Source organism: Hemiscyllium ocellatum, chromosome 6 (genome assembly GCF_020745735.1).
Source record: "Hemiscyllium ocellatum isolate sHemOce1 chromosome 6, sHemOce1.pat.X.cur, whole genome shotgun sequence".
NCBI classification, from domain to species: domain Eukaryota; kingdom Metazoa; phylum Chordata; class Chondrichthyes; order Orectolobiformes; family Hemiscylliidae; genus Hemiscyllium; species Hemiscyllium ocellatum.
Genome location: NC_083406.1, coordinates 97,051,768 through 97,072,728, shown reverse-complemented (window position 1 = coordinate 97,072,728; position 20,961 = coordinate 97,051,768). Strand labels below are relative to the sequence as shown.

Sequence of the window (20,961 nt, the reverse complement as noted above, 5' to 3'; positions counted from 1 at the left end):
TTGAAAGCTGGGTAAGCAAGTTTGCGGATGACACAAAAGTCGGTGGAGTTGTGGATAGTGAGGAAGGAAGTGGTAGGTTACAGCGGGATATAGATAAGTTGCAGAGCTGGGCGGAAATGTGGCAAATGGAATTCAATGTAGCTAAGTGCGAAGTCGTTCACTTTGGTAGGAATAACAAGATGATGGATTACTGGGCTAATGGTAGGCTACTTGGTAGTGTGGATGAGCAGAGGGATCTTGGTGTCTATGTACACAGATCTCTGAAAGTTGCCAGCCAGGTAAATAGTGCTGTGAGGAAGGCATATGGTGTACTGGGCTTTATTGGCAGAGGAATTGAGTTCCGGAGTCCTGAGGTCATGTTGCAGTTGTATAAGACTCTGGTGAGACCTCATCTGGAGTATTGTGTGCAGTTTTGGTCGCCATACTATAGGAAGGATGTGGAAGCTTTAGAACGAGTGCAGAGGAGGTTTACCAGGATGTTGCCTGGTATGGTAGGAAAATCTTATGAGGAAAGGCTGAGGCACTTGGGGCTGTTCTCATTGGAGAAGAGAAGGTTTAGGGGAGATCTGATAGAAGTGTATAAGATGATTAGGGGTTTAGATAGGGTAGATACTAAGAACCTTTTACCGCTAATGGAGTCAGGTGTTACTAGGGGACATAGCTTTAAATTAAGGGGTGGTAGGTATAGGACAGATGTTAGGGGTAGATTCTTCACACAGCGGGTTGTGAGTTCATGGAATGCCCTGCCCGTATCAGTGGTGAACTCTCCTTCTTTATGGTCATTTAAGCGGGCATTGGATAGGCATTTGGAAGTTATTGGGCTAGTATAGGTTAGGTAGGATTCGGTCGGCGCAACATCGAGGGCCGAAGGGCCTGTACTGCGCTGTATCCTTCTATGTTCTATGTTCTAAGACAACAATCAGGGAAAAGGCTTTTAGGGTTTTTTTTAAAAGCAGTTGCCAGTTCTCCCAGTTCAAAGATTTTTCTAGTTTGGTTTAGTTTTTGCAGTTAGAAACTGCTGGGGACAGAGAAGCAGCTACAGTGAAAAGAGGTTCCATGGTTCAGCAAATGATCCCTGGCTGATCTCTCTCTCTCTACATCTCTCCTCTAAGAACCTGGGTTTGAATTTACCTTTTTTTGCCAAGGGATGTGCTTATGGGGATGTTGCAGGAAATTGGAACAGCATTGTTAAGCTGCAATAGAGTCGGTTGGGTTTTCAGATAGATTAAGCTATTCTATATTCTGTTCTCTACTGTTCGTGTTTGATTCAGTAGTCTGTAAATAACTTTTGTTTAAAACTGAGTGATTTGATCAGCTGCATCACTCCTGGAGTATCCACCTTACATCTGCCTAAAACACCTAAAACAGTTAGGGTCTGGGCTACCTTCTTAAAACATTTTGAGGGGGTTTAGCCTGGTCCATAGTAATGGCCAATCCACCTCACCTCCACATCTTTGGACTGTGGGAAGAAACCAGAGAACCTGGAGGAAACCTACACAGACAGGGGTAGAATGTGCAAACCCACACTGTCAACCAAACCTGAGTCCTTGGTGCTAGCCACCCCATCACCCATAACGTAATATGAATTGATGAGGCACCTGACACTTCATGAATGTTGGGTATGAACCAAAACAAGTTAAGGAATTTGGAGATAACAACAGAGTAAATCCAGAAAAATGAAACAGAGTAATTTGAGTTAAATTAGGTGTACAAGGATAAGTAAAGAGACAAAATCAATTAAGAGAGACAAGCAGGAAATATTGAAAGATAAAATGTTATAGATACAATTTCGTGTCTGAGGGAGTGATATTGTACAGATTTGTTGTTCTTTCTCTGCACCTCTTAGGTTAAGGTTCATCAGGATTACAACTGATATTCTGAATGCAACTTTTATAACATCAATGGCCAGTTCTAATTGACACTGGTATGATTTATTCAAAATAATTGCACTCACCCAGCAATATCATAGCAACACGCTAGGGAGGATGATCATGAAATGGGTTATCCTTTGCATTTTATTTAATGGCAGCATGACGTCATCTCCAATAGTTTATGGTGAATTTGAACCTATGGCGTATTCCTTCTCCATCAGAAATCATTCTCTGTTTAATGCACTAGTAATAGTGTCAGAAGTCACACAGCACCAGGTCATAGTCCAACAGGTTTATTTGAAAAGATAAGCTTTCAGAGCACAGATATAATTAGTTGTCAATGTGACTTCTGGCTTTGTCCATGCGGTCTAACACCAGCAACGTCACATCATAGCTAGAAATAATGGACATTATTATCTTGCCATTATTTCTCCAGTAATTTCTGGGCCATGAAAATGCTTTTGGAGTGGCTGAGAACATAAAATGAAGCTACTGTTCCTTTCAGTAGATAGTAGGCAGTTAAATAATAAAAAGGACGACAGAGCAACAGCTGCAGTACTGTACTCAGGAAAATTCAGGCCGATAGTTATTGGCATTTGAATAGGAGCATAATGCCACCAGCCCTTCATTCTGTTTTATCTGTTCCTGTCAGAAGTGAGTGTTCTTGTAGCACTTTGGTAGTGTCCTTATCTCTGGAATCATTCAAGTCCTGCCTGTTTCAGAGATATGCAATAACATCTCTGACCTATTTGATCAGAAAATATCTGTAAAGAAACTATGGCAAGATGATGTAATTATGTCTTGATTTCAAACTAGGGATCCATATAAACCTCAGATTTCTCAATTTGTAAACTCATTGGCACATTCTTCCTATTGATTTATGGTAATATGGCAACTCTTAACTATTATTCCTTTGGACAAGGTATCTTTCAGATTTTAGCCCCAAGTTCTCCAGGAACCTGCAGAATGATTCCAACAAAAAAAGCATGAAAATCACAATCTATAAGAGAAGCCATGTAGTTTAAATGTTTCAATACTCCTTTCCAAATCACAGTCTCAATAGAGCCATATAGACTCATTGGAGTCATAAAGAATGTAAACAGACCGTTTGGTCTAACTCATCCACGCCAACAAAGTTTCCCAAACTAAACTAGCCCCACTTGCCTGCTCTTGGTCCATATCTCTCTAAACCATTCCTATTCGTGTATCTATCCAATTGTGTTTTATATGTTGTAACTGTACCTGCATCCACCATTTCCTCTGGTAGTTCATTCCACATATAACCACCCTCTGTATGAAAAAGTGGCCCCTGAGGTCCCTTTTAAATCTTTCTCCTCTCACCCTAAAAATATGGCCCGTAGTTTTGAATTCTATCACCGAGAGAACAGACCTTTGTTATTCAGACCTTATCTATTGATTCACTTTGTCACAATTCTTTCTTTCCAGAACGCATAATTTTCTACACCTTAAACAGCCATTTTGAAGTTATTTCTTAAGAAATGTAGTGTGGATTACAATGAACTATTTAAATCTTTTAGTGCTACCATCTCAGAGCCTGATTTTAAATGGATTAAGTAGATTTAATATAATTGCTACAGATTGGAAACAGGCCAATCAGTTTTACAAATCCGCACTGACTCTCCACACAGCATCCCATCCAGACTCATCCCTCTACCCCTGCATTTTCCATGGCTAATCCACCCAACCCACACATCCCTGGATATTAAGGACAACTGAGCACGGCCAACCTATCTAACTTTATACTGTGGGAGGAAACCAACATAGACACAGGGAGATTGTGTAAACTCCACACAGACAGACGCCTGAGACTGGAATTGGACCTGGGTCCCTGGTGCTGTGAGACAGCAGTGCTAATCACTGAGCCACCGTGCCAACCTATTCCATCATTTTCAATGCTTTTCCTGCCTTTGATGTAGAGGAGCTAATGGTGGACTTGGGTAGACAAAACTAAAAATTACACAACACCAGGTTATAGTCCAATAGGTTTATTAGGAAGCGTTAGCTTTTGGAGCACTGCTCCTTCATCAGGTAGCTGTCACAGGATATAGTTGTAATGCCCACTGTCACAGAAACCTGATGAAGGAGTAACACTCCGAAAGCTAGCACTTCCAAATAAACCTGTTGGACTATAAGCTGGTGTTGTGCGTTTTTTAACTTTAGCCTGTAAATTCTTTCTTGCCAGTATATAGACAAAGTGGAACACAAACATTTGATGGTGGCAGGAGTGGAAAGAAGAAAGAGCATTCGAAAGGCAACAAGTTTCAAACTCTTGCAGAAGAAGGACAGAAACTCAGCAGGCAGATTCCAAATGAGACCTCTGTTTCTTTCTCCACAATGCTGCCAGACCTGTAGTGTTCTCTGTGTTTGTTTCAGGTATCAGCATCCACAGTATTTTGGTGTCAGTGTAGAGAAATTGGTTACTGAACAAAGAAGAAGCCTTTTGAATGAAATAAAAGTCGAGGATGTAGTGCATGTTTGAGAAGTGGACCTGATTTGTGATTGAGAAGTTAGCAGAGTCCGGGAGTTAATGAAAGAAAGGGAGCTCAATTTGGAAGTGAAAGTTGAAATTGCTGATGATGAGGAGCTATTTGGTAAAAGCAGGTTGTAGATAATCCTATCTGTTTTGCATATATATCAAGGTCCTTTGCTCAGGGAGATAGAGTCAAATGGAATAGGTGAAAGTGATGGAGGCCAGATTTATTAAAAAGCTATTTAAAATATCATGCACCAAAATGTCATTTGAAACGCAGCAACTTGATCAGGCACGTCTCCTTCAAAATGTAGTCCTTAATAAAAAGACTGAGGATAGATACTCAGGATTGAAAAGCTCTATCCAAGGGAACAGGTGCTTTTCTGGATAAACAACTTGAATTAATCAAACATAAATTTGGGAAACCAAAAATGGTTTCTAGTCAATATTGGCAAATGTTATGCATGACCTTTCATAACGAGTATGTCACAGAAATAACAACAGACATCGGTCATTTTTACTTAGCATTTTTAACATCATTGTTACATGGATTTAGTCTAGTTTAAAGCCATATTGGTCAGAAACTCTGGTTATACATTTGGTTATCCAGTGCAAAAATGCATCTACATCAATTGATACCAATCTTTAAAGGATGACAGTTTAATGCCAGAGAGGTATCAATCACTCATTAAAATAATTAACCAGGTGCAAGAATGTGAAGAAGGTCAGGTCAGCCATGATGTTACTAAATAGCAGAGCAGGCTTGAGGACCGAATGGCCTAACTGTGTTCCTGTTTCTTATGGTCTTTTCAATAATAAAGCAGGTATTACAATTATGTCCTGTTGTTTAGAATTAAATCTGTCTTTAGTTTTGGAAGATTTTGGGAAAGTTACAATATTACAGTTAAAACTCTGTTCTTACATTCTTTAACTGCACCCTAGTAATGCAAATAAACTGAACACTAAATGAGGCTGTTGCTCCACATCTAATTGATTAACCATAGAACCAATGTACTCAGAGTGGTGAGTTGCATTGATGGTTCAGTGATAGGATTCTTGCCTGCCACAAGGCGGGGCAGATTTGATTTCCAGCCAATGAATGGGAACATTTTCCTTCTATTCTTAGGGGCTCTTAGGGTACAGTGGTAGTGTTCCTCCTTCAAGGCTAGGAGACCTGGGTTCAAATCCCAGCTGCTCCAGAGGTGTATAATGATATATCTGAATACATTGGTTAGAAATAGCGGCAAAAAGCATCATGTGCCAGGACGCTGTTTACACAGTTACATTAGACAGGTAAGTTCAGGTAGACATGAAAATCCTGCACATCTCACTTATATTTTCAAGGATCGGTTACTACATACAGCCTGCAAATTGCCAAGGATTGAATATGCACTTAACACTGCCATGGCACTGTAAGAGGTATATTTACCTTACACGCTAAGGGCTGATTAAGTCCTGATGAAGGGCTTCTGCCTGAAGCATCGATTCTCCTGCTCCTCAGATGCTGCCTGACCTACGGTGCTTTTCCAGCACTACACTCTTGACTCTGATTTCCAGCATCTGCAGTCCTCATTTACCACATTAAGGGTCAAATACAACCATCCCTCATTCAGTGCACCTACTTCCTGAAAGTTAGCTTGTTAAATGAAAACACCGTAAAAGAGATGCTTTGCCACACAAAAACATGTGAAAAGATTGAGTTACATTCCCGGTGTGATCATTGCAAGAACAATGAACAGCAAAGCACCAACAAAGCACTGAAAACAAACTTGAAAACTTTATGCCATCACAGCATAACGTACCATAAATCTTACTTATAAGAGTGATCTGGACTAAAGAATGTTTCTCAAGGTGTTAGCTGCTGAGCCTGATCTTACAGTGTTTTGGGGAGGCAGACTAAAGATAAAATAAAGAATTGGAAATCTGAAACAAAAAACAGAAATAGTTGGAGAACTTCAGCAGGTCTGTGGAGAGACAAACAGATCTAATGATTCAAGTCTAATGATCCAGCTTGAGACAAATATCTGGCTGCTGCAAGGTTCACTCCAGGATCTGGGATGCTGGACAGTGGACTGAGGATACCAGCACTAGGCTGATATGACCCGCCTGTCCACAACATTACTATGTATATCCACTTGGACCACTCAAGTAGCCTGCACCAACTTGAAAGCATGGCCGTGCCTTGGGCTGAGGACCAGTTCCTGAGGCTACAGAACCTCAAGCCTGCCTGAATGGCCAGGAGAATCAGAGAGAAGGCAGTGTAGCTGAGCCAGCTACAGGAGGTTGGGTTTATTATCAACCTGGGAACCAGCATTTCACTGTGCACTGTAAGTATTTTACAAATATTCAGGTAGTTATTAAATCTGAAGGTGTCAGAACAGAACCAAAATGTTGGTGTGCTTCTGAATGCATGCACTGTACTAACTTAACAATTGAGGTCATGCTCAGCAATGCTACTCAGGAAAGGTTTCAATTTGTAAAACCTCTCTGAAACAGAAAGGCAGGGTTTAAGTGGAGGATCTCTGCTGGTACAATTTATCAGCAATCACTGTAATATCAGGGATCAGGCACATGGTCTATAATACAGATCTCTGCTAGATCCCCACTCACCCCCACTTCTCCTCACACTGATAATTTCTTCAAGGATCAGATCGTTACATTACTACATGATCAGGTATTGGGAAGTCTTAAAGTCATAAAGCATGGAAGAGACACTTCAGTTCAACTAGTCCACACCATGTTCCCAAACTAAACTAGACCCACTTGCCTGTGTTTGGCTCATATCCTTCCAAGTCCTTCCTAATCATGTACTAATCCAAATGTCTTGTAAATGTTGTCACTGTACCTGCATCTATCACTTTCTCTCGCAGTTTATTCCACACACGAAACACTCTTGTGAAAAAGGTTGCTCGCCAAGTCCTTTCTAAAACTTTCTCCTCTCACTTTAAAAATCTACCCCGAAGTTCTGAACTCTGCAACTCCAGGGCAAAAAAAACTGTTGGTATTCACCTTAAAAAGCTTGAACTTTTTCTCTCACTTGGATAGGAGCTCCTTTCTCCAAAAGGACCAGGCATGTAATCCACCAGACTACCAGTGTAGACAGTGTGTCCCTCAAGCTGCCCCAGCAGTGAACTGGCAGGCTCTAGAAAAACATCACAAGATGTGAAAGAAACTGATGTATTCAAAACTAAAATGATTGGTTAAAGAAAGGTCAAGACAATCCTCATCTCTCATGGGTCACATGACGAGCTGACCAACAACTGCTGGAAGAAAACCATGGAGGATTGAATCAATGTGATGGAGCGACTGTATGGTACATGTCAACGTGTTGAGACATGGAAAACTTAAGAATTAATTGAGGAATACGATCAAACCTACCCAGTGGACAGCACTGATGGATCAGGAGAGAAGGGCAGAGAAAAGAACATGTTTATTTGATGCTCTACATTTTGCAGATAGAATTTAAGATTCAGATTACTCAGTCACATTCGTTTCTTTCCATAAAAGTAGAGGATACAGCGGAGAATTAAAATTTTTCTGAATAACTTAGATCAATTCATATTGCAAGATTTCGAAAAGATAGGTCAGAGGTTTTCAACAATGAACAAAGTCTGACCTAAATATAGTTAATGGACAACGGGATCTTTCATAGAAATTTAGACATTTGAGCCAATCAACTAGAAATTTTGAAAGGTGTCATTGACCAGAAATTATTCTTGTTAAATGGTTTCTTTGTAAATGTCTAGAGTACTTTCCAATTTGACTCTTCTATTTCCTCTAAATTCATAGGGACGAAATTACCATGATTTATAACAACAAACCACAGAGCTCTTTTGTCTGTTGCAGCTTTATGACTGTCACAGGATTGGAGCTTGCACAGCTAAGTACTGTTGTTTCAGAGGCAACCGAGGTCAGGAAACAGAACTGCCAGCATATTGACATTCTGAAATAAAAGCAAAGTATTGCAAATGCTGGAAACCTAAAGTAAAAGCAAAATGTTGGAAAAACTCAGAGGAGCTGGCAACATCTGCACAGACAGGAACACTGTCTGTAATTCAACTTTTATATGATACTTCAAAGAAGACATGTCAGACTTGAAACATTTACTTTTGTTTTCTCTCCACAGATGCTGCCAGACGTACTGATTTTCTCCAGCACTTCCTTTTACTTATTGAGATTCTGTTCTATGTCGGGTGTCAGTTTAGATGTTCATTAAGAAGCTCATTTAACAAGGAGATGGCTTCTGGGTCTCTGCATTATGCAAACTATGCTTCATGAGTCCATGACAATTACTGTCCAGCTGTCTGCCTGGATTGACTTCAAATAACCCTTCATTATGTTTCAGGAACTCTTAACCATTCATGTAAAGAATACTTGAAAATACTTAACTGGCTGCAAAATAGAAGCCATGCAATGATGTGTGTGAGGCTCAGACAAGTCATCGTGTTTTAAATATTACTTTCACAAGGTAATTATAGGTGTAAAAAAAATTCAGCCTGTCTTAGCTTATCCAGAAATAACCTTCAGCATTTGATTATTTGTTATAATTGCTGCATTTTCATCCTCCTACTTTTCTCTGGAATCTGAACTGTATATTGATCATTCTTTACTTGAGACAAAATACTTGAAATCAGTCAAAATGATTCATTTTACCTTTTTTAACCTCATGTCTCTTTCTTTAGTTGAATCAATGTAAAATTTTACTGTGTCTGTTTTTCGCTTAACAATTTAAATCTGGTCAAAATCACTTCAATCTTGATTTGCATTAACTGGAGTAGTACATATGAGCAGAAATTGAAGAGAGATAAGCTTATTTCAAATGGTATATTTGGGGTAGGCTGTGTAGCTATCCAAGTGAAGAACCGGACTGCATGCTTGGCCAGTGTTGCTGGTCCACGATGTGCTAAGTAGTGAGGAGGATAGCCTGAGGCGACAGGACAATACAGACTGCATGGTCAGATAGTGACAAATGCATTTTAATCCAGAAAAGTGTGAGGTGGTGCATTTTACATGGACTAAAAAGCCAAGGGAATACACATTGAATGATAGAACCCTAGGAAGTGCAAAGAATCAGAGGGACCCTGATGTGTATGTCCACAGATCCTTGGAGGCAGAAGGACAAGCAGATAAAGTGATTAAGAAAACATATGGGATCCTTGCCTTTATAAGACCGCACATTAAAACATAGATTCAAAGCAGGGCCCTCACTCCTAAAGTGCATTGTCTAACATGAGTTATCATCTCTTGCACATTGATAAAACCTTTAATTGTCTAGGGACAAAGACTTGAAAGGAATCCGGATTTTGCATTTTAATCAGTAGTCTACCTCCTAACTGATTAAAGAACTCAACAATGACAGCTTGTTTTAAAGTTGTTAACTTTTTGCTTATAAGTGCTATGTTTAATACCTCTCTATCATACTGCAACTGAGGAAGGAATGGAGCTCCAAAAGCTTGCAATATCAAATTAACCTGTTGGACTATAACCTGGTGTCATTTGAGTTTTGACTTTATTAGTCAAGGTATTGAATACAAGAACAAGGAAGCTATGATGGAGCTGTTATGTTATTTAGCCATAGCTGGAGCACCGTGTATAGTTCAGGTCACCACATTACAGGAAGGATATGATTGAACTATAGTGTAGAAGAGATTCACCAGGATGTTGCCGGGGCTGGAGCAACTTAGCTAAGAAGAGAGATTTGATAGGCTATAGTTGTTTTCCTTCGAACAGAGAAGGCTGATGAAAAAAATTCTAATTGAGGTGTACAAAGTTCTAAGGGGCATAGACAGGGTAGATAGGAAAACATTTTACTCAAAGGACTGTCGATATCTAGAACTGACTGCCTGAAAAAGTGAGAGAGGTGGGTTCCTTCAAAAAATATTTAGATGAGCATTTGAAATGCCATAGCATATAAGATTATAGGCCAAGTGCCAGAAAATGGGAGTAGAATAGATGGACATTTGATGACTGGCTTGGACACAATGTGCTGAAGTGCATCTTTTCATGCTGTAAAAACTTTCTGACTCACCCTTTGTGACAATATGAGTGCCTTGCCATAAGGCAAACTCCAGATGAATGCATTCCTGGAAATACCTTCATATTCTGCTCCTTCTTCATGCTCCCTCAACTAGTCACCCAAGACAGCCATCCTTGCAGGACAACATATTCCAATACTGATTGGAACTTTGAACAAATTTTTTGGCACTCAATCAAGCGTTTCTCGAGTGCCAGTCAATTAACCTTTCTTTTTGATTTTCTTTGTCATCGGAGTGGAAACACCCTCATTTTTATTCAACATATGTTGTGAAATTTGAAAGGATTTACGAGGATGTTTGCAGGGGTGAAGGATTTGAGCTATATGGAGAGGCCGAATAGGCTGGGGCTGTTTTCCCTGGAGCATCAGAGGCTGAGGGGTGGCCTTATAGAGGTTTATAAAATCATGAGGGGCATGGATAGGGTGAATAGACAAGGTCTTTCCCCTGGGGAGGGGGAGACCAGAATGAGATGGCATAGCCCTAGGGTGAGAGGGAAAAAATTCAAAAGGGACTGCAGCGGCATTTTCAGGCAGAGGGTGGTATGTGTGCGTAATGAGTTGTCAGAGGAAGTGGTGGAGGTTGATACAATTACAACACTTAAAAGACATCTGGATGGGTATAGGAAGGGTTCAGAGGGATATGGGTCAAGTGCTGGCAAATGTGACAAGGTTAGGTCAGGACAGGATAACTGGTTGGCATGGACAAGTTCGACCAAAGGGTCTGCTTCCATGCTGCACATCTCTATGACACATCAGTGTCAAGAAGAATAATTGTCAAACCCTGGAAACTCTTCACTAATCCTAAAGGGCCGGCTTTGCAGCTAAAAATTAACCAAGTGAACTTACGTCCTCATCTCCAAGTTGCTCTTCAAAAGCTCACATCCAAAAAGGCATCCATTTTGGCGCCAGGAGATGAATAACAAAAAGCAAAGGAATTTGTTGTTTTCTTTAGCCAAATGAGTTGTTACTTACAAAGTGACAAGAAAATCATGAGCCAGGAATTCCTCATGTTTACTCCTTCACTGAAAGTGCTGTGTTAACTCCACTGCAGTGAGCATTCAACTGCACTTCCAACCAAATTGTAGTAGAATAGGTCTGAGGAAATTCCAGCCAAACATAGATGGCAGTGTTAAGAATTTAATACATAGGGATTATTATCTTGACTAAGTTCACTCATGGGAAAAGTGATCATTAAGTTTGTGTCAGGACTTGCGTTCATTGTATATTCAATATATCAATATTACATGTGGAATTGGCAAGGCCAAACAAAAGGTCTGTTAATAACTTCTCCTTTCAACACTCTTGCAAGGGTGAACAGGAACAAGCTTATTAGGAGTGATTTAAAGCAAGTTCCATACATCCCATATAATTGGCACTACAATGGTGACTTTTGACTTTTGATAATCTTCCTTTGAATGACATAGTTAAAATAGACCTTATAAGCACTGAAATTCCAGTTTATAAGAACTCAATACACAGAAAACAAAAAGGAAATGTAGCGTGGACTGAGGGAAAAATAGAACATGCTCTTGTAAAATCAACTTTATTCATTACAAGTAGGAGAAAGAATATTTTATTTGAATGCAATATGACACATTCCTAAAAAAGAAAGGAAGGGTTAAAATTATAATTTTTAACTGCAGCTTTTTACATTATTCCTAGAAATGATTTTTGCCAACTTTATACTTGCTGATGTGTTACAAATAGTTACAATATGCAGCCAATAAGTTTAATACTGACTACTTCCCAGGAAAGCAAAATTAAATAATCTTGCTTTAAATATCAGTGTCCCACAATGGAATAATTGGATTTGCAAACAAGTTTCCAAACACAACAGGCAAGAGATGTTGCTAACAGTGCAGCAAAATGTGTAGAATAACCAAATTACCCTTTTATGCTTAATGGATAAATTCTATTTCCATAAAATGCATGGTTTTCCTACTTCAAATGAGCAGTTGGTATCATACATAAAGAATTACAATGACAGATTTAAAACATTACTTAAAACAAAATGAAATGAACTAATGGTGCATAACAAGGCAGAAATAAAAAAAAGTCAAGTGAACAGTGAATTATTTCAGGATTTTCTATAGTTTATACATAAAGCATCTACAGTGTTCATATAGTCCACTGTTACAATCAGTTGAGTATTTTGAAGCATTTTTGTCGTAAAATTTGTCGCTACACATTCTATAATGAAATAACCATGACTACACTGCAGGCACACACAAAACTAAGTATGCTGTTGTCAATAGGACCTCATTAAAATATAACACTTTGTATGTGAACTTTATATCACATCCATTCAAAGTGTAAAGAAAAACAGTTTAAATCTAGATCCAAGGGGAATTGTTTCTGGAGAGATGATTTGAGATTTAAAACATGAAAATAAAGTACTGGTAGTCATAGATGAATTAGTGGTGACAGAACTAAATTGAAGTGATGAATTAACTGAAACAGAAAATATCAAATACCACTAGCTTTATTGTGATTTCTTTTCCTATGACATGATAGTATCAATGCACTAAGTAGTCAGAACGACAACATTGTATGAAGCCAAACACAATTACTGAAGACCTAATTATTAGGTCTACTCTTGCATGAGTGCAGGGATTACCTGGCCTTGGTCTAGAGTTATTCCATAGATCAGAGCAGACCTAGTGAGGAAGTCTTACAGAAGTTAACTTCACTTGTCATTATGGAAAAAAAAAGTGATGTGGTGAATTTTTTTTTGAATTTTAAGAAAGGCACATCCTTGGCCACCAAGGACAGTTACAACAAGCCTGCTAAACATTTACACACCCACCATCTGCTATTCCCTCATGCAGCACAAGATAACACTTAGTGACAGCAGTACACATGCAGTAAATACACTTGCTTGCAGATCAGAGCACAACGTGACACATGAAATGAATAAACTGAACCTGCCCAAGAATTTTAAATAAAGATACAAAACAAGAAAGCACCATGTGGATAACTTAGAGACCACAGGGTGTGCAAGCTAAAGCACCTCAGTATTCCCAAATGAACAAAACAATCTCTAGGTGATTTTTTTTGTATTTATAAAGGTTTATCGGGAGATGCAAAGATTATAAGGCTCTTCCCTCGGAACTATTTTGCTATTCCATGACTGGTTAGTCTTCCAGTGCATTTGTCTGCGCTGCAATATTCTTCTACAAAATGCTGGCTTACTCATTTACAAGCTAGAAACAAACAGAACATTAAAAAATTGATTTATTGAGTCTTCTAACTACTGCACCTCCAGTCTTTACATCATCTACATAAGTTAATAAATCTCCTTTACAATAGGAAAGAACTAATAGCACCTTTAGATACAGTCGTCTTTTAATCCTGTTCAGGGAAAGCAATTTAAAAAATAGTGGATTCCCCTCACACATAACCCTTGGCTGCCCCACCCCTCCTCCCCCGACATATGTGATGCAGTCTGTGCAGTGCCTCTCAATGGACAGTGCATTTTAGGTCACTTGCTGAATTCTGTGCAAAGATGATAATTGAGACCCATGATCTAGTTTCTGTGAATGTGATGTTGCATGGGTTCCAAAACCAAACATTCAAGTACAGCTGGAGTCAAGTGACTACAGTAATTGGATAAATAACGTTCTGGTCTTTGTAATAAGGCACAGTTCAAGTCCTCTGAGGCACTCTGGAGTTGGCTGAGTTAGAACTTGATGTTGATCAAACCTCAGAACTGTCGCTGTGATAATTCTGTGCAGTCATGGTCTGGACTCTGGACGATTTCTTGTACGCTCCCTTATCTGATTGTTTTCTGCGCTTCAACAGAATGACAATGATAATGACAACACATATAGCGAGGATTAAAGCTGCAAAGCCTCCAATAATGGGAACGTTGCCAATTTTGTCACCTCGGTCATTTGGTGATCTAGCAACAGCTCCTTCAGGGTAGATCTCTTCCTTGACAACCTTCTTCCTGTTGCTGCGGTCCAAGGCAATATGCTGAATGTTGGTTCCTCTGTTGTTTGCGATGCCAATGTCCTCAGCCAGTAGAGGAGCTTCTTTAACTGATCGTCGCTGGCGTGAATGCCCCATGGAGCTCACATTTCCAGAATGTGAAAGAATATGATATTCCACACTTCTCTTTCCAATGCCTCTGCTAGCAGTGTCCCTAGAGCGCACAGTGTAAATGGCATGAATATACCACTCACGACCAGCAGCGACCTACAGATGAAATATAACATGATGATTCAGACTTCAGTGCAGCAATCTAAGTATTTAAAAATACAGACCAAATAACCGGACCTGACTGGAGAGAGAAAATGACTTTAAAGATACCATTAACCATTTTATTTCACATCTGAGAACATAGTTTTAAAATAGATTTATCTTTTACAATAGAATAGAATGTTAAAGGAAGCCAGAGAGGAAATAATGGATGTTGTGATGAACATTTTTCAATGAGGTAGCAGAGGTGGGATGTCCGCAAATGTTGTATCAAGATTCAAAAAGAATGCAAGGGATAGGCCAAATAATTACAGACTCGTCGGTCTAACCTCAGTGGTGGGCAAATTGCTCGAAATCACTAGGAAGAAGTGAGGGCTGCAGATGCTGGAGATCAAAGTTGAGTGTGTGGTGCTGGAAAAGCACAGCATGTCAGGCAGCATCCGAGGATTCCTGATGAAGGGTTTTTGCCTGAAACATCGATACTCTTGTTCCTCAGATGCTGCCTGACCAGCTGTGCTTTTCTAGCACCACACTCTCGACTCAAAATCACTATGTAGAGATAGAATTAGCTGTCACTTAGAACGGCACGCATTAAGCATCATGACTTTTTTAAGGGAAAGCCATATCTTATTAATATGATTGAATTGTTTGAGCAAAAAAAAAACAAAAAAAGTGATGAAGTGAGTGTAGTGGCTGTGGCCCACATGGGCTTAGTAAGGCATTTGATAGAGTCCCACATGGCAAACTTGTCAGAAATAGCAAGACCTAAGGAATACATGGGAATCTGATGAATTGGGTCCAGTAACAGCAAACAATGTGTAACAGTTGACAACATTTTTGCAAATGGAAACTGGTTTCCAGTAATTTTCTGTGGGGTTTAGTATTAGGTTCTTGCTATTTATGGTATATAAGGATCATTGGACCAATAGATGTCGAAACATTCAGCCCATCAAGTTTGCTGGACTGTTTAACGAAATCATAGTGATCTGTTGACCATCTACTCGTTTCCTGCCTTTTCACTGGATGCAATGCTGGAACTATATCAGACACTCGTTAGGCCACAGCTGGAATTGTGTGTACCAAATTGGTCACCAAAGTACAGAAAAGACATATTGCTCGAGACAGAATACAGACACGACTTACAAGAAAGCGGCCAGGGCTTGAGATTTACAGCCATGTGGAAAGATTGAATAGGCTAACATTACCCTCCTTTGTTGTAAGGTTAGCAAACAGTCACTTAATTGAGGTGTATAAAATAATGAGGGGCTTGGATAGGATGGAAATTAATGCAATTGCTTCCCTCCTGGAGAGGTCAAAGGGGGCACAGATTTAGATAAGAGGAGACATGAGAAAATGTGTCTTTACCCAAAGGGTGCCTGGAACTCACTGTTTGGTTTGTGGTTAAGGCAAATCTCTCAATACATTTGAAGGAACCTGATCTGTACCCGAAGCACTGTAAATTAGAAGGCCACAGATCAGGTGTTGGAAAGCGGTCAGTGGGATGGGTGGCTAGTATATTCAGAGACCTTTAGTGGCTAGTGACTCAGACTCAAACAGAAACACTAAGAAATTGATGAACCTGCCATTGTATTTTCCAATGGTCTGTCTATGGATATTACAGTGCACAAAGACATTTAAGGTTGACAATTCAGGTTGCAATTTAAACATTAACTAATTAAAATTCAAACATACTCCATTGTGACAATCTACTACGAACATAAACCATCGTCGTGTGAAGGATGCCTCAGTGGAAAATTTATTATAAATGCCTAAAAAGTACACCAATGAATTCCCGCAGAAAATAAACACTTTTGGAGGTGCCAGGCACTAGCATTAGTAAATTAATTACCATTGCTTTATTTGACCACTGAATGGATTGAGTACATTAAATGAAGCCCAGAAAAAAAGTTTGGTTAGAGATAAATTTTTTCGCTGGGTCTAATAAAAATGATCAGAAATAATTGAAAGTTTAGCTAGCTACCGACAAAGTAGTTACATTGGTAATTGGCAAAATAATAGAATTCATTATTCAGAACAAGGTTGTACAGTATTTAAAAGAAAATCTCCTAATAAGAGGGAGCTGATGTATCTCAAAAAATGCTTCAGAACACAATTAGGCCATTATCTATATGCCCAGTTCTGTGCAAGAACAACACACCTAGCCCCATTCTCCCACCTTTTCCCTGTGGCTCCCAAAATCCTTTTCTCTTCAGATAATAAATCTGCTCAGTTTTGAAGGCCTTGGTTGAATTCACATCAAAAGGTCTGCACTTACTGGTCATGCCTACTTGTCCTTAAAAACTGGTAGTGAGCTCCCTTCTTGAATCGATACAGTCCATTCACTGGAGCTGATCTTTCGGGAGGGAATGCCAGGATTTCGATCCAGTGACATTGAAGGGATGGTGATATATTTGAAATCAGGATAGTGAGTGGCCTGGAGAGGAACTTGCAGATGATAGTGTTCCTATGTTGCTGCTTCTCTTGTCCTTCTGGATGGAAGTAGTTATAGGTTTGGAAAGTTCTGTCTAGGGAACTTTGGTAAATTTCTGCATTACATCATGTAGATGGTACACAATGCTGCTACTAAGCATTGGTGATGGAGAGTGTGAATGTTTTTGGATGTGGCATCAATAAAGTGAGCTGCTTTGTCCGGGATGGTGTCAAGCTTCTTAAGCGTTGTTGAAACTACACTCATTTTGGCAAACGGGACGTCAGGAGGTGAATTACTTACAGTAGGATTGCTAGCATCTGAATTGTGTTTGTAGTCGCAGTATTTTTATATCCAGTTCAGTTTCTGATCAATGGTAATGTCCCCAGGATGTTAATAAGGGGGGTGATTCAGTGAGTGTAATGTCACTGAATATCAAGGGGCAAGGCTTTGGTTCGCTCTTGCTGGAGATGGTCATTACCTGGAACCTATCTGGTGTGAATGTTACTCTGTGGAGTTACCTGAAGGTTTACTTTGTGTTATTGCGTTGTGTGAATGCCAGCTCTCTAATTGAGCTGGCAGCTCTTGGGACAGACTGCCACCCTTAATAGGGGAGGCAGCCCTGGCTCTAGTCACCAAAAATATCCAGATCGGACATTCTTTGCCCACAGAAGTGGGGTCATCCCCTGCTTTTGGCCCCTGCTGGTGATGTAACTGTTGCTTCCTCAGCAAAAGTCAACTAATAGCTTTTAGAAATAAAATATGTCTCAGTCCTAAAAATACCAAAAGTGATGGAACAATGATCCACTAATAACACAATATCTGATTTTTTGTAACTGCACCTGATAATCCTTGTGTTGATAGCACAGCATGTGCCTTCCAGCCAGCAAGTCAAGAAAGGTATTGTTTGTGTAAATAAAGGCAACAAACATGAGTTTCCTACCTGGAAGAGTGGGGAGGAGTCAATTCGAAAGCCATCAGATCCAGGCTGTCTGGAAAGTGGAATTGCTTCAGTGTCATCTATCGCAAGTTTAGCATTGAATGCGACATTTCCAAAATATGGATCCTGTGTCTCAGGCTGAGCCTTATCCTGTTCAGAAAAGTAAAAGTTACAGTACATCACTGAAAATAAAAATACTTAAGCCACATTTGAGGAGGTTGATAATTTGTATTAAAGGCAGCCCAGAGAACTGCTTCCAACAATAAAACAATGGTTTCCAAGCAGAGCAATAGCAATGACATTTAACAGATTAGCAATAAAGGCACCTTAGTTAACATGCATGAATTCACCTTTTCTCTCTCAACATTTTACTCAGCAATCTTCTCCTTACTCCTCCCAGAAAATTCATAGCTGTATTCTGCTGAAGGTCTGGGCACACTTACAATGAGGAACACTTTGAGCCATCTGAAATAATTGACTTACCAGGATTTTGAACCTGTATAAGAGAGACGATGAGTCGGCCAGGCAGCCATATTCACTGTTTATTGGGTTGTACTTGGGCACATAACCATCAGCTCCTGTACACAGAAACACTTTCTCAATACTACAATGGAAAGAGTCTCCCAGGTTCTGCACAGGATCAACCATCACACGTCCATAGACAACTGATCCTGCGGGGAAAATAAATTTCAGTTAGGAATCTGATGAAACTTTGTATCGTATTACCAAACTATTTCCCTTCCCTGAAAAGTACTCTTTTGCTATTTTGGTATGCATTGATATCATTCCACTTCCTGTGAAATTTCCTTATGAGCAAATCACCTCATTTTCAGGTCTCTATCTATCTAAAGCAGCAATTAATTACTGCAAATGCTGTAGCGGCATGCTCTGACCTTCCCTAGCTTCATCTTGACACCACACTTTGTTTCACAATAGTGTGAACTGCTGAATAATTAGACAGGAGACAGATTCCATAGGACAATACAGCACATCATAATGCTGGCAATTGGTTTCTCAGGTAAACTAGGGACAGTGTTTCCAGTGGAACATTCTTCCAAAACATTCTTGTTGTTGGAAGGACGCTCAACAGCGTAAAAGTGCAAAACTGTTGCAAATTATTATATATTATGTCACTGGGATGACACCAGCGACCATACATCTTTATACAAATTTCACAGCAGATTCAGTGCTCTTGTGAACTGATTCTGGTAGATATCAGAATTGGCAATTGGCACTTGTCAGGGCTCACTTGGCTTGACCTCATTGAGGGGTCTAGAGAAGAGCACCTAATTTATGTAAGATGTGCAGATATGCTTTCTGTCCCCACCGGCTAACTGCACTTTCTATACAGAAAATTTGATGCTTAACCACTAATGGAATGGGGGTTGAGAGACAGAGAGCCAGTGTGGGGATGGGGAGAGAATGTTTTGGGGAAGAAGGATTGTCAAGGCTTCTTTCTGGAGTCCTCGCACAGCCATACAAGCTGTCATCAAATTTTAAGAGAAACAACTGCTGCCTTTGAATGGATTTCAGGATGCCCAGCCTTCTAGGTTGTGTATGAGGACTTGATTATTAAACAGCATGTTTCTTTTCTCTGTCAAGAAAACAGTAAATGGCCAGACTTCCATACCTTCAGTGAAAGCGACATCACTGCCTTCTCCAAATCCCATAGAGCCGTCCGACAGCCAGAGACCTTTTCTATTTAACAAGAACATTTGAGTATTCAGGCTGAACTCAGCAGCAACTGGATCACTCACCTGGAAGCAGCAGATAAAGTCAATAAGTCAAAACATAGTTTGCAACGATAATGATGGATGAATTCCAAACTTCATGGAAAAGGAAAGAGTACTTTGATTCATGCCCATAATAGATGCCAATAGCTCTACAGCACATGTATACCAGCTGCTCAATTGCCTATTAACCACCTTGCACAAACCCCACCTAGGATGTAGTATGGATGGAAAACAGACATGGCTCACTCAAGGTACAAGAACAACAAGGTAACTGAATTAGCTGCACAAAGACTGATATACCATCACTAAGTCAAATTTTATTCATTTATCTGTGCACTGTGCTGTGGCCAGCCAGCTTAGAGTCAATCCCCTGAATTGAGGAGATTCTAATCTCCTGTTAATATTTGTCAGCCAAGGCTTTTCTAATTGGCTCAGGTTAACAACCCCAATCAAGGATCTCATAGTCAACCAGATCCACCTAGTTCCAATCACTACAGTAACTAAAGGATCTAATGTAAGCCATGCACTCCTGCTGCATTCAGTCGTGAATGATGCTGTATGATGAAGCACTAACAAAAGGAGGAGGTTTCACACATATCCTCATCCTGAACGACTGGGGAGCCTAACACATCAGCGCAAGCGACAAAGCTGAATGCAACTATCTTTAGCCAAAAGTACCTGTCCAGTTCAGTCTTATCCTGAGGAACCCACCCCAACTCCAACTCTTCAAACAAGTTGATTCAGTTCACATGAAATTGCTGAAAGCACTGGATACCACCCTGATAACAATGGAGTAGCTGTGTCACAAGCCAAGCTGTTCGAGTACAGTTACAATGCTGGCAATTAACCCATCATTGTGAAAAATCACCCAGGTACATCATGCCCACAAAATACAGGCCAAATCCCAACACATCAGCCTCCAAAGATAGTGCCAACAAGCTTTAACCTGTTCACTGAAACTAAGCTTGGATTATGCCTGGGCCACTTAGCTCCTGACCTCATTACATATTTAATTCCATCGTGGACAAACAAGATGTGAACTTGAGAGGTGAGGTGAGTGTAACTGCCCTTAACATCAAAGCATCTTTAGGATTAAGCAGCATCAAGCAGCCAAGGCAACACTGAAGTCAATGGAATTGGGGGAAAACTCTCTAATGTTAGAGACACTCCTAAATGAAAAAAGATAGCTGTTGGAAGTTAATCATCTCAGTCCCAGGACATCTTTACAACAGTTCCTACTGCTAGATTGGTATCAACAAATAAT

At 39.9% G+C, this 20,961-nt stretch overlaps 1 protein-coding gene across 1 annotated transcript in view; it reads right to left on the bottom strand.

Annotated features, from left to right (window-relative positions):
* Nucleotides 1-11,964: 11,964 nt before the first annotated feature.
* LOC132816501 (FRAS1-related extracellular matrix protein 2-like) overlaps nt 11,965-20,961 on the bottom strand; it is a 229,101-nt gene continuing 220,104 nt past the window's right edge. Inside the window, exons 21-24 of the mRNA XM_060826175.1 lie at nt 19,595-19,721; nt 18,448-18,635; nt 17,968-18,114; nt 11,965-14,593 (exon numbers count right to left, since the gene is read on the bottom strand). Coding sequence (XP_060682158.1) covers nt 14,093-14,593; nt 17,968-18,114; nt 18,448-18,635; nt 19,595-19,721 — 963 coding nt within the window. The 3' untranslated portion in view covers nt 11,965-14,092. The remainder of the gene's footprint in view (nt 14,594-17,967; nt 18,115-18,447; nt 18,636-19,594; nt 19,722-20,961) is intronic.